This window comes from Bufo bufo, chromosome 3 (assembly GCF_905171765.1).
Source record: "Bufo bufo chromosome 3, aBufBuf1.1, whole genome shotgun sequence".
Taxonomy (NCBI): domain Eukaryota; kingdom Metazoa; phylum Chordata; class Amphibia; order Anura; family Bufonidae; genus Bufo; species Bufo bufo.
In genome coordinates, this window is record NC_053391.1 from 367,832,483 (window position 1) to 367,845,538 (window position 13,056).

Sequence of the window (13,056 nt, forward strand, 5' to 3'; positions counted from 1 at the left end):
TCCGCTCAGAATGCATCAGTTTGCCTCCGTTCCGTCTCCATTCCGCTTTGGAGGCGGACACCAAAGCGCTGCTTGCAGCGTTTTGGTGTCCGTCTAACGAAACTGAGCCAAACGGATCCGTCCTAACACACAATGTAAGTCAATGGGGACGGATCTGTTTTCACTGACACAATATGGCACAATAGAAAACGGATCCGTCCCCCATTGACTTTCAATGTTGTTCAAGACGGATCCGTTTTGGCTATGTTAAAGATAATACAAACTGATCCGTTCTGAACGGATGCAGACGGTTGTATTATCTGAATGGATGCGTTTGTGCAGATCCGCACCAAACGCGAGTCTGAAAGTAGCCTTAGTTCTGCCACCAGAGGCTGCCAGTTCTCCAATAATTCACTATTCACATGTGTTTTCAAGTGCCTTCCCAGGTGCTTTCTGCCAGGTACATATGTGTACAACATCTGGGAAGCCAACAGTGACCAAAAACACGATTCAGAAGGTTGGCAGTGTTAAATAACTTGTTCTAGTGCCACCAGCTTTATATACATGTCCACTCTTAGCAGAGACACTTCATAGTCATAGTTTTATGGAGGCTTCTCTGAAATGGAAAATGAAAGTAAAATCTGAACAGTCTGTGCGTTTTTTTTCTTTTTTTGGTCCATTTGAATTTTACATTGGAAAGTCAATGTCTGAAGTTCAAAAATAGCAGTTTTCATCTTTTTCATGCCATTTGTTGACAAGCTTTTTGACTAGTCTAACAAAGCAATTTAGTAGGGATCTTCACCAACAAGCTCCCATGTTCGCTGCCAGGACATCTCTTTATGTTCTTTGGGCATTAAGTATCTGAGAAAAAACCCTGTAAATTCAAGCAGAATAGTGAGTAAAGGTTTTGTCATGGATCTGCCCAAATATACCACATTATTTGTTTGTACTCACCCTCCCATAGTTGTATACTTTGTGGTGCCACTGATGGCCAAATGGCTAATGGGTTTCTTTCATAAACTGGATTTGTAAGACTTTTTCGCTGTCTGAAGCTGTTGAGACTACCCCAAAGTGAATGAGTCTTTTCTCGAACTTTGTAGATATTCCTAATGAAAAACGTATTTTAATAACAGTAAACAAAAAAAGAGGCAACTTGTTGGTAAAATTTGCGGTTACATAAATGGTACTGCTCTATTTTATGCACTATGGAGGACATTTATCAAGTAACATGTCAGTTTTGTGGCTTAAAGTCGCAAATCGCGCCCCTTCTGGAACCTTGCACACAGGATAATTGGGGAGGCAACGGGCTTTCCCATCCAGAATTTTCCTGAAGCTCTTTTATTTGTGCTTGACCTGAATATCCCTGCCTACAAGAACTCCCTTCTGAAATACATGATTAAGGCGGTAATTCCATGACATTGGAAATCCACCTCTCCTCCCACTCTGGAGGAATGGGTTGAGGAGATTGCTCCATACCAGAGAATGGAAGACCTTATAAGCGTGACACCCTTGGACGTCTCCCGATACTTGAAGACCTGGGGCACGTGGGACACGTTTCGTTCCTTGGAAACCTTGTTCAATTGTAAACTCCACATCCCTCAGCTTCAAGTCTTCCCCTACTCTTCCCCTCCCTCAATCCTTTCCTCCCCTCCTATTGTCCAATGTCTTTTCTCTTTCCATGCTCCTTTTTTTTCTTTTCTTTTACTCTTTTTTTCTAACGGTTTCTTATGTTTTTAATGTATTTAATGTTTGGTTCCACAAGGTTGTGTGGACCACTATGTTTTATGCTTAGTGCATCGGGTAAGCCCTCCTGATACTCGACTTTATGTATGTAATACAGAGCTTGAATTGCATCTGTTATAATGAAAACTTTAATAAAACATTTAATGAGAAAAAGAAAAATCGTAAATTATGGCGATTGCATTGTTTTGTGCAACATCTAGTATTCCTCGCCACTTTTCAAAAAGTGAGATTAGACCTAGATTATGGCTCATTGGGACTAATGCAAAAGTTGCACCCTATGCTAGGCAACCCCCTGGTGTTTACTGCATATATATTGTTAAGGTGCACCATTTCAGAAATTTGATACAGGCACACAAAGCAAAGTCAGACTTAAAACTGACAGAAAGAAAACCAGAAGTGATAAATGGCCGCTTATGTTTTTAGTTATGGCCGCTTATGTGCTTAGCTTCAAGGAGGCTGCAACACTCACTGCAGTACCTCTACCTCTTCAAACAGCTGATCTGCAGGGGTGCTGGGTGTCGGTCAACCACAGGTCATCAGTATCTGATCAATCTTAAAAAGGTTGTCCGCGTTTTTACTATTGATGTCCTATCCTCAGGATAGGTCGTCAATATCAGATCGGCGAGGGTCTGACTCCTGGCATCCCCACCAATCAGCTGTGTAAAGAGAAAGCAGCGCTGCCTTCTCTGCTCTGTTTACCTGCTTGATGCAGCAATTGCTGTGGTGAGCAGGTGTAATTGCAAGTATGCAATAAATAGATAAGATGTCGCACTAGGAACACCTAAATGACACCAGGTGCTCCTGTATATTGAGACCACTCACTCAATATAAGGGAACAAGATTATATAAAGATAAACAGGGCACTCAAGGAAAGCTGTGACCATATATTGAAACAATGATGGGCTTTATTAATGATATAATCGATAAAACAATTATGAATAATATAATCGATAAAACAATTAAATGCAGTAGAATAAATTGCAGGTAAGAAATAATCGACAGATGGAAATATTCGACAGATAAAAAATATTCGACCGATAAAAATATATTCGACAGATAAAAAGATAAGAATATATTCGGTTGACCAACTAAAATTCGATAGTCCAATATATTTATCTTTGATCCAGAGATTGTGAATATCCAAAAGACTTAATATCGATAAATCTATTCGATTTGATTTTAACGAAACTACAGTCTTGTGCTGAAAGATTGTTCAATTTGTCGTGGCGGCGTCCCGCCTAAGCAACGTAGGTAGCGGTGACTCGCTACTAAATAGCTTACAAGCAAATATAGTCCATTACCTTTATATCGACCAAATGTTCGTCCGAAATAATCACAAGAGCCTTCAAGTGTACTCACTCCCAGGATATGCCTTTAGATGTTTGTAGCAATATTCAGTCAGGAGATTAAAGCCGGCTCTTTGTTCGGTTGTGGTCGTTGTTAATAAGGTAAGTCCTTCAGTACAAAGATGGGGTGTAGCACCAGACGCGTTTCGGGGTCCAACCCCTTCTTCAGTGGTATGCTTCACCCCATACAAAACCCCTCTTTTATACTGAATGTTCCATGCTTAAACTGAACTCAATTGGATCGTCATATCCTGCTTGTCAATTCACTCAGGTGTTCTTCATTAAATCACAATCACAGAGTAAAATGTCTTAGAGGAAAACCAAAAAGTGATTTTGCTGTCTTTTGCAATTCATCATATAACTGCAATTTCATCCGATTGTATATTACAAATTCCTGCATTCATTACTGCAAAAAACGCATCTAGGCACCCTGCGTTTTTTGGTGCGGTATCTATGCGTTTTTTGCGTTTTCACTTAAACAAAGGCGCAAATTGCCCATCTTAACACACTAACAATAGTTAAAACAATAAGAACAATAAGAAATACCACTAAAAGTCTTGGTTACGACTTTAAGGGGGAAATATGTGACAGATTGATTATCCAACCAAAGTGACTAGCAGTGAATGAGTTAAAATGCACAAATATGCTAAAACTAACAATTTAAATGAATGTTGATAAAAATGTTGATAAAACTGTGTATATTAATACGAGGGTTGTGTTATGATGGGCACCCGCGTCTAGAGGAAAAACAGACCGTAATGTAAACAGTCGGTTAAACGTCGAAACGTCGGTGCCCACCAACTACTTATAAAAATCCAAAGAGTTCAAACTCTGCATTGAGTCCTCTTGGTATCAGGGTGTCAAATTCAAAAATTCGCTTAGTTTCAAGTCTCGACATCCTTTCTATGTGGTTGCCTCCTCTCCATTCTTTCTCCACTTTATCAATAGCTAAAAACCTCAAGCCTGAGGGATCCTGATTATGTGTAATTTTAAAGTGGTATGATAGCGAATGGTTCTCAAATCCTTTCCGTATGTTACTTATATGTTCCGAAATATGTTTTTTTAGGGATCTTTTAGTTCTACCTAATATATAATAATTTACACGGACATTCTATTTATTTATGTTTAAAATTACACATAATCAGGATCCCTCAGGCTTGAGGTTTTTAGCTATTGATAAAGTGGAGAAAGAATGGAGAGGAGGCAACCACATAGAAAGGATGTCGAGACTTGAAACTAAGCAAATTTTTGAATTTGACACCCTGATACCAAGAGGACTCAATGCAGAGTTTGAACTCTTTGGATTTTTATAAGTAGTTGGTGGGCACCGACGTTTCGACGTTTAACCGACTGTTTACATTACGGTCGGTTTTTCCTCTAGACGCGGGTGCCCATCATAACACAACCCTCGTATTAATATACACAGTTTTATCAACATTTTTATCAACATTCATTTAAATTGTTAGTTTTAGCATATTTGTGCATTTTAACTCATTCACTGCTAGTCACTTTGGTTGGATAATCAATCTGTCACATATTTCCCCCTTAAAGTCGTAACCAAGACTTTTAGTGGTATTTCTTATTGTTCTTATTGTTTTAACTATTGTTAGTGTGTTAAGATGGGCAATTTGCGCCTTTGTTTAAGTGAAAACGCAAAAAACGCATAGATACCGCACCAAAAACGCAGGGTGCCTAGATGCGTTTTTTGCAGTAATGAATGCAGGAATTTGTAATATACAATCGGATGAAATTGCAGTAATATGATGAATTGCAAAAGACAGCAAAATCACTTTTTGGTTTTCCTCTAAGACATTTTACTCTGTGATTGTGATTTAATGAAGAACACCTGAGTGAATTGACAAGCAGGATATGACGATCCAATTGAGTTCAGTTTAAGCATGGAACATTCAGTATAAAAGAGGGGTTTTGTATGGGGTGAAGCATACCACTGAAGAAGGGGTTGGACCCCGAAACGCGTCTGGTGCTACACCCCATCTTTGTACTGAAGGACTTACCTTATTAACAACGACCACAACCGAACAAAGAGCCGGCTTTAATCTCCTGACTGAATATTGCTACAAACATCTAAAGGCATATCCTGGGAGTGAGTACACTTGAAGGCTCTTGTGATTATTTCGGACGAACATTTGGTCGATATAAAGGTAATGGACTATATTTGCTTGTAAGCTATTTAGTAGCGAGTCACCGCTACCTAAGTTGCTTAGGCGGGACGCCGCCGCGACAAATTGAACAATCTTTCAGCACAAGACTGTAGTCTCGTTAATATCGATAAATCTATTCGATTTGATTTTAAGTCTTTTGGATATTCACAATCTCTGGATCAAAGATAAATATATTGGACTATCGAATTTTAGTTGGTCAACCGAATATATTCTTATCTTTTTATCTGTCGAATATATTTTTATCAGTCGAATATTTTTTATCTGTCGAATATTTCCATCTGTCGATTATTTTTTATCTGTCGAATATTTCCATCTGTCGATTATTTCTTACCTGCAATTTATTCTACTGCATTTAATTGTTTTATCGTAATTACAAGTATGTCGTCCCTATTCACTTCTATGGGATGGCTCTGTAGTGTTAACTTGAACAGAGAAGAGTTCCATAGAAGTGAATGGGGCAACATAGTTGTAATTACACCTGATCACCATTGCAGTTTCTGCAGCAAGCAGGTAAACAGAGCAAAGAAGGCAGCGCTGCTTTCTTTTCAAACCCCCTGCCGAACTGATATTGATGACCTATCCTGAGGATAGGTCATCAATAGTAAAAAGAAGACCACCCCTTTAAGGATACTCCATCAGCATTAAACACTTGGAAAATCCTTTTAGTATTTCAGTGTGTTGTATAGAGGAACAGAGAATTGCAGGCTCAAATCCTTTACTACGCTTTTGAAAGAAAAAAGAAAGTATTGACCGAAAAATATATAAAAAGAACATGTTTACAAAGGCCTTTATTTTCATTAAAAAAAAGACACATAATTGAAGTTTCAAGAGTACCATCTTGTTATACTTTATTTTATTTTATAGAAATCTTGTCTAGGTCATGGTCTGGTTGACCTGGACCAAAAAAAGGCTAGCTAATTGTACCATAAAATGAGGAGAAAAGGAGGACCTCAGAGCAGATCTAAAAGAGCTGGAGGGAGCCAAAGGGAGTCAGGGATGAGGTAACAATGACTGAATGCCAGGGACGTCTCGACACATCTTAAGATCTTAGGCCATTAGGACAGTAATTCCTTGTGCCTAGATCTTCTAAAATATCCAAGGGGAAAGCAGTTTGGGATGAGAACAGAGCTCAAGAATTTCAATGTCAAGACTTCCATGGGATCGTGGTTATGAAAACACGAGGGTCATTTATTAGGTTTCTCCCTCAACATTCCTTTGTGTCGTACGTGGTGTAGAAACGCCAGTGCAACAAATATTGTCACAGGGACATATGAAAATTGCAAATAAGTGGTTGTGTGTACAACTGTTAATAAATGACCCCGATACCTTGTGAAAAATATAGGAAACCATTGGTTTGTAACTGAGGTGAGAATGTTGACGTCAGTTATTGCCTAGACAGGATTTCCTGTCCAGGAGGACAGAGCTGCTGATTTCTTAATGGTTTTAGAATGTGTGCCGCCTGTGACTAAAGTTTTGCTGGGCAGCAGTACATTCCAGAGGTTTCACGGTCCTGGTTTGTTTGAGGGAAAACAAATGTGCGGCTCCAACCCAGATGGCTGGCATCTGAGATCGAATTAAACCAGTGAACTAGTGGATTAGAGGAGAATGGAGACACCACTGCAAAGATTGGAAGAATTTATGTGGAGGGCATAAATTCCTGAGGGCTTCTGGTGAAGATAGCAAGAGGGAGAAAAAATTCCATGTTTGAAGAAGACTGGAACTGAGTGAGGGAACTGTTCTCAAGGGTTGGAATGTATTAAGACTATCATGTCTTTCCCCAGTCTTAATAACAAATTCTGCTGGCATATGATGCGTCAGAATTATTAAGAGTTAATAATCTCATCAAGTATGGTGCCAAAAAGTTTTGTAAAAGGAAGGCCAGTCAGGTGCTAATTAGATTATGGGCCTGTCCTCTATGACTTCGCTACACACACTACGCGAGAAAAGGCTTGGGGCCAGTGATGGTAGGGAGTGGTTGGGCACTTCAAGGGGAACAGGGCAACTAGAACTGTCCTGTTCGTGGTTCAGCCATCGGTAAGCAAGGGTAGACAGTATGACTTCTTCAGCACTTTTCCTGTGTCTGACAGTGGAGGTAGGGAGGGACAAATCTCTCTGTTTCTATAAACCTGGAAGAAAGAAAAATACCTAACTAGAAACTAAACAGTTTAGGTGGAACAGATCTGGAGACCCAGATATCTGTCTGCTTTCTAAGTTGAAACTGATTAGCTCAGTACACTTTGACTAGATATGTCCTGCAGAGGAGGAGTCAATCTTTTTTCCTTAGTGTATTGCTTCTTAGTTGCAGCAGCCGATACCCATGGTTTCCAGTGTCCCCCAATGATTTGTATTAGAAATTGCTGTTCATTCTCCTTCTATAAAATGCACTAAAAAGCGACCCTCTTTCAGCCACGTCTGATCTCTGCAGAGTTTGCCACACAAATATCTTAGATTCCTCACTTTTCCATCATCCCCATGTCCCAACAGTGTTATCCGCTTGCCCCCCCCCCCCCCCCCAATACTATACTGAAGAAATAACAGCACCATACAGATAGTCCCCTGCATACTAATAGTGCTCCAAAATCCAAATGTCCCACCAATTATAATTCTCTCCCAGAGTGCCCTCATTACTAATAGTATCCCCTACAGTGATAGTGCTACCTCCACTACCTCCATATTGTGCCCGATAATAATACTGCCCCACACACTACCACCAGTAGTAATAATGCCCCACAGTGCCCTCAGGAGTGATAAAGCTCCCCAGCTATGTGAATAAGTAGTAAGTCCCCCTTAAGAGCTGATAGTAGTAATGAGGCCCCCTAAAGGCCCCCAGTAGCAACAAGGCCACCCTGTATTGCCCCAGTACTTATTATTTTTTTTTTTATATATCTTTATTGGTATATAAAACAGATACACAAAAACAGAGTACAAACTCAATATAATTAGTACAATTCCCCCCCCCCCCCCCTTACTAGGCTGCTTAAAAGTGTACTGTTTTGCCATTTATAACACATCCATAGCTGAGCAGCAATGAAATAGCCTTTGAAGTAGGGGAGATTTAAACCCCCATGCTCCAATGGTTTGTATAGGTATTCCAGTTTGAGTCTCACTCGTTTTCTTCCCCAAACTAAGTCATTAATTATTCTTTCCATAGGTTTAAAATATTTATCCTCTATCCAAGTAGGTGCATTCCTAAGAACATAGAGGAATTGAGGTAGAATCAGCATCTTGACCAATGAGACTCGGTCAGCTCTAGATAGAGGGAGTCTCAACCAAATCCCTATTTTTGCCCTAATTTTCGTTATCAATGGAATCAGATTCAGTTGTACAAAGTTATCAACCTTGGGTGATATCATCATACCCAAGTATTGGAAGGTGTCGACAACATCCAACTGAGTTATCAAAGACTCCTTTTCAGATAACAGGTCTATTGGCATCAAGATGGTCTTCGACCAGTTTATATCTAGGCCAGATACCTCACCAAATAGTTTAACCCTTCGGATAATTCTAGGGAGAATTATTTCTGTATTCTCAATGAAAAAAAGAACATCGTCCGTGTACAGGGAGATGCGATCTCCCACTCCTAGTGTTCCAAATCCTTTAATTTGATCATCCTGTCTAATAGCCAGAGCTAAAGGCTCAATATAAATATCGAATAAGAGTGGGGATAATGGGCAGCCCTGGCGAGTACCTCTATTTAAATCAAAACTAGTAGTAAGGCTCCCATTAAGACTCAACTTAGCCGTAGGGGATCTATACAATAGTTTAATCATATTTATGAATCTCTCCCCAAAGCCCATCCTGGCCAGAACCCTCCACAGGAATCTGGTCCGGGTGGACAATGGAGGAGATAACCCCAGAGAGTCTTGTGGCCAAAATCCTTGCCAGGAGCTTTACATCCGCATTCAACAGTGAAATCGGTCTATAGGATCCCAAATCTATGGGGTCCTTACCTTTTTTTTGGAATTAGTATTATTACTGCTTCCATCATTGAGTCCGGTAGGTTCCCCTCCTCCACCGATTCAGCAAAGACCCCCAACAATCTAGGGAAAATGACTTCCTTGTATTTACTTTAAAATTCATATGGGAGTCCGTCTGATTCGGGGGTGGAGTTGCCCGATCATAATTTAATTGCCCCTTCAAGCTCCTGAGTAGAGAAGCCGACCTCAAGTACCCTCTTCTGAGCCAAGGTAATAGTAGGAAAAACAATACCGTCGAGATAGGAATCCATCATTTCATCCGTAATCCTAGAGTCAGCACTATATAGATCTGAGAAGTAATCAAGGAAAACCTTCTCTATGGAATTTTGTCCACTTACCATCCTACCATTAGCCAATCGGATGTTGTCTAGGTTTTTTTTGGATTCCAGATCACTCTGGATAGAAGTTTCCCTGGCCGCCCTGACTCTGTGAAATATTTTTGACCCTTAAAGAATAGGCTCTGTTGGGCCTTCTCCAAGAGAAAATTGGAGTATGCTTGTGTAGTGTTCTGCATATTTTCCCTATTTTCCTCTGTCTTATTTATATAAAAGGATTGTGTAGCTAAAGACGCTAATTCTTTAAAATTTTTCTCATTTTTCCCGTACTCCTTTCTCAGGTTTGCGATGTTGCTGACCATTATTCCCCTCATATAGGCCTTAAAGGCATCCCATACTACTTGGATTTTAGTTGAGCTATAATTAATATCCCAAAATCGGTTAATTTCCTTTTGTATTATATCATGATTCTTTATTACTGATAACCAAGAGGGGTTTAGTCTAAATGGGGGCCTCCCTATATATTTGTCGTGGGTCAAACAAAATTTGAGAGATAAGGGTAGGTGGTCCGAGAATGACCTGGTCTCGTACTTCATTCGTTTTACATGTCCCAGATATTTTTTATTAATCAGGGCATGGTCTATTCTGAACATAGAACTACCTGATTTACTGATGCATGAGAAAACCCTTCTCCCCTGTCCCAGAGTTCCCCAAACATCCTCGAACTCTGCCTTAGAACAAAAACGTGCCAAGGGGGACCCCTCAGCAGAGGTGTCTCCCTCGACACCCATAGAGACCCTATCTACCGCAGGATTGATAACACAGTTAAAGTCTCCAATAATCAATGTAGGGCATTCTGGCGATTTATCCATAAATGTTAACAGAGAATTGAGTACTGAGAAAGAGAAAATATAAACAAAGGCTAGAATACACATCTTCCCCACCAGCTTACAGTATAGGAAGAAAAATCTCCCCTGGTGGTCAACAGAGGATGCCTCGCACATGAAGTCGATCGTTCTATGAATAAAAACAGTCACTCCCCTAGAATAGCTAGAGAAGGTAGAGTGGTACGTGTGCGCAGCCCATCCCCTGGTGACCATCCTGGAGGTTTCCCTGGAAAGATGTGTTTCTAACAAACATACGATTGCTGGGAGATGTGTACGCATCAAATCAAAAACCGCTTGTCTCTTTCTTCTATCCCCCAGACCCCTAACATTCCAGGTAAGAATTCTGATTGACATTATAATCGTTAATTTCTAACGATAGTTTGTTTTCCCTTAGTCCCAACAGCAGCACAGATGGGGTTAACTGCCCCCCGTGGACTGGTAGGACCGGCGGAATTTTTAATGAGCCCAAAGAATAACCAATAGAAGAACTCCAGCTCCCTTAAAGGGAGGGGTTCTCCCCCCAGCCCAGCGTGTTTATACCAAGAAAAGGTACTTAGGGCGGGAAAATTTGTGTGCTGCTGTTGGGACTAAGGGAAAACAAATTATCGTTAGAAATTAACTATTCCTTTACGTCCCACCAGCAGCACAGATGGGGAGATAGCAAGAAGAATCCCCTAGGGAGGGTCCTCATGCCCGGCAGAAGTAAGAACTGTCTGACCAAAAGCCGAAAACTCTGCTACCTTAGCATCTATTCTATAATGAGAGATGAAGGTTGATTCAGAGCTCCAGGAAGCCGCCTTACAGATCAACTCTAGGGGGAGAAGTCTTCTCTCCGCGACAGAGGTAGCTACGGCCCTAGTAGAATGGGCCCTCACAAACTCCGGAGGATCTAAGGATTGGGAGGTGAAAGCTTCCCTAATGGCTTCCTTGATCCAGCGACTACTAGTAGTTTTAGACGCCTTGCGGCCTTTAGACTTACCGGCAAACAGGATGAAGAGGTTCTCATCTATCCTGAATTCTCTGGATCTATCCACATAGATCTGGGAGGCATCTCGATATGTCCAGTGGATGTCGGACTGGAACATCAGAGGAGGAGGCGGAGAATAATACAGGTAGAGAAATTACCTGATTGATATTTTGAAAAGTTGGAACCTTAGGTCTAAAATAAGGTAGAAATTTTAAAAGGACTCTGTCCTGTAAGAAAATGATGTATGGGTATAAAGCGGAGAAAGCTTGTAGCTCCGAAATTCTTTTGGCTGAGGTAATAGCCAGAAGAAAGACCACCTTGAGTGTTAGAAATTTAAAGCTTGCCTCCTCCAAAGGTTCAAAGGAGGGAGATGCTAACCCCTTGAGAACTACTGATAAGTCCCATTGGGGAACGGGTTTCAGTATCGTAGGCTTCAATCTTTCTGCTCCCTTAAGAAAGCGTTTGATGAGCGGGTCCCGAGAATATGGCCTGTCGAGACAGGCCGAGATGGCAAAAACCTGGACCTTCAGGGTAGAAGGGGAGAGACCTCTTTCCAACCCATCCTGGAGGAATTGTAAGATCGCAGAGAGGGGCGGATCTGCAGACGCCACCTGGTTGGAACTACACCATGAGGTGAAGATCCTCATGATCCGGGAGTAGGCCTTTTTGGTAGACTCTGCTCTAGAATGCGACAAAGTTCTCAGGACCGACTCAGAGAGCCCATCCACTCTGGGAAGGGACTGATCAACCTCCAGGCTGTCAGGTTGAATCTGTGCAGATCTGGGCAGAGATGCGTGTCCCACGACACCAGGGTCTGCTCCGGGGGGAGTTTCCAATATTGTCCCCGACTCATCTGAATGAATGGTATGATGGCTATTACCGAGGCCTGATCCTGACGGATTTTCATCAATACCCTCGGAATCATGGAAAAGGGAGGGAAGATGTAAGCCAGCCTGAACCTCCACGGTATTGTCAGAGCATCTATTGCCAGGGGGTTGTCCTCCCTGTATAGGGAACAGAACCTCTGTACCTTGGCATTGAACCTGGTTGCCATAAGATCCACTTCTAGCATACCCCATTTGAGGACTAGCTGCTTGAAGATCTCCGGGTGCAGTGACCACTCCATGGTCGGTAAGCCGCGACTTAGGCGATCCGCAATGAAGTTGAGGGAGCCTCGAATATGAGTGGCAGATAGATGGGATAGGTTCAGCTCTGCCCACCATAGAATTACCCCAATTTCTGAAAGAAGGGGTAAGGATCTTGTGCCTCCCTGCTTGTTTATGTAAAGCACGGCAGTCATGTTGTCTGACTGGACTTTCACAGCTTTGCCCCGAATCTGAGGGGCGAAGTGAAGGAGGGCTAGCCGGATAGCACGCATCTCGCGGAGATTTGAGGAAAGATGCCGCTCCTGAGGAGACCAAGATCCCCGAAGTGGGGATCCGTCTAAATGGGCGCCCCAGCCTACAAGGGACGCGTCCGTAGTCAATATGAGCCAAACTGGTTGGGTCATAGACTTCCCTGCTGGTAGATGGAACCACCATCTGAGGGAATTCCGGGTTTGGTTGGATAGGGAGCACAGGGAATCTAGCCCCGCCGGGCTGCCGTTCCATTTGTTTAAGACCTCCGACTGAAGAGGTCGGAGGTGCCATAAAGCCCAAGGGACTGCATCCGCAGCCGCTGACATGAGCCCAAACATCTT

The 13,056-nt window shown here is 41.9% G+C and overlaps 1 protein-coding gene across 2 annotated transcripts in view; it reads right to left on the reverse strand.

Annotated features, from left to right (window-relative positions):
- Window positions 1–245: 245 nt before the first annotated feature.
- LOC120995395 (myotubularin-related protein 9-like) overlaps window positions 246–13,056 on the reverse strand; it is a 66,835-nt gene continuing 54,024 nt past the window's right edge. For both annotated transcript variants that reach the window (XM_040424567.1, XM_040424566.1), the window contains exons 9-10: window positions 934–1,085; window positions 246–853 (exon numbers count right to left, since the gene is read on the reverse strand). In XM_040424567.1, coding sequence (XP_040280501.1) covers window positions 765–853; window positions 934–1,085 — 241 coding nt within the window. In that variant the 3' untranslated portion in view covers window positions 246–764. The remainder of the gene's footprint in view (window positions 854–933; window positions 1,086–13,056) is intronic.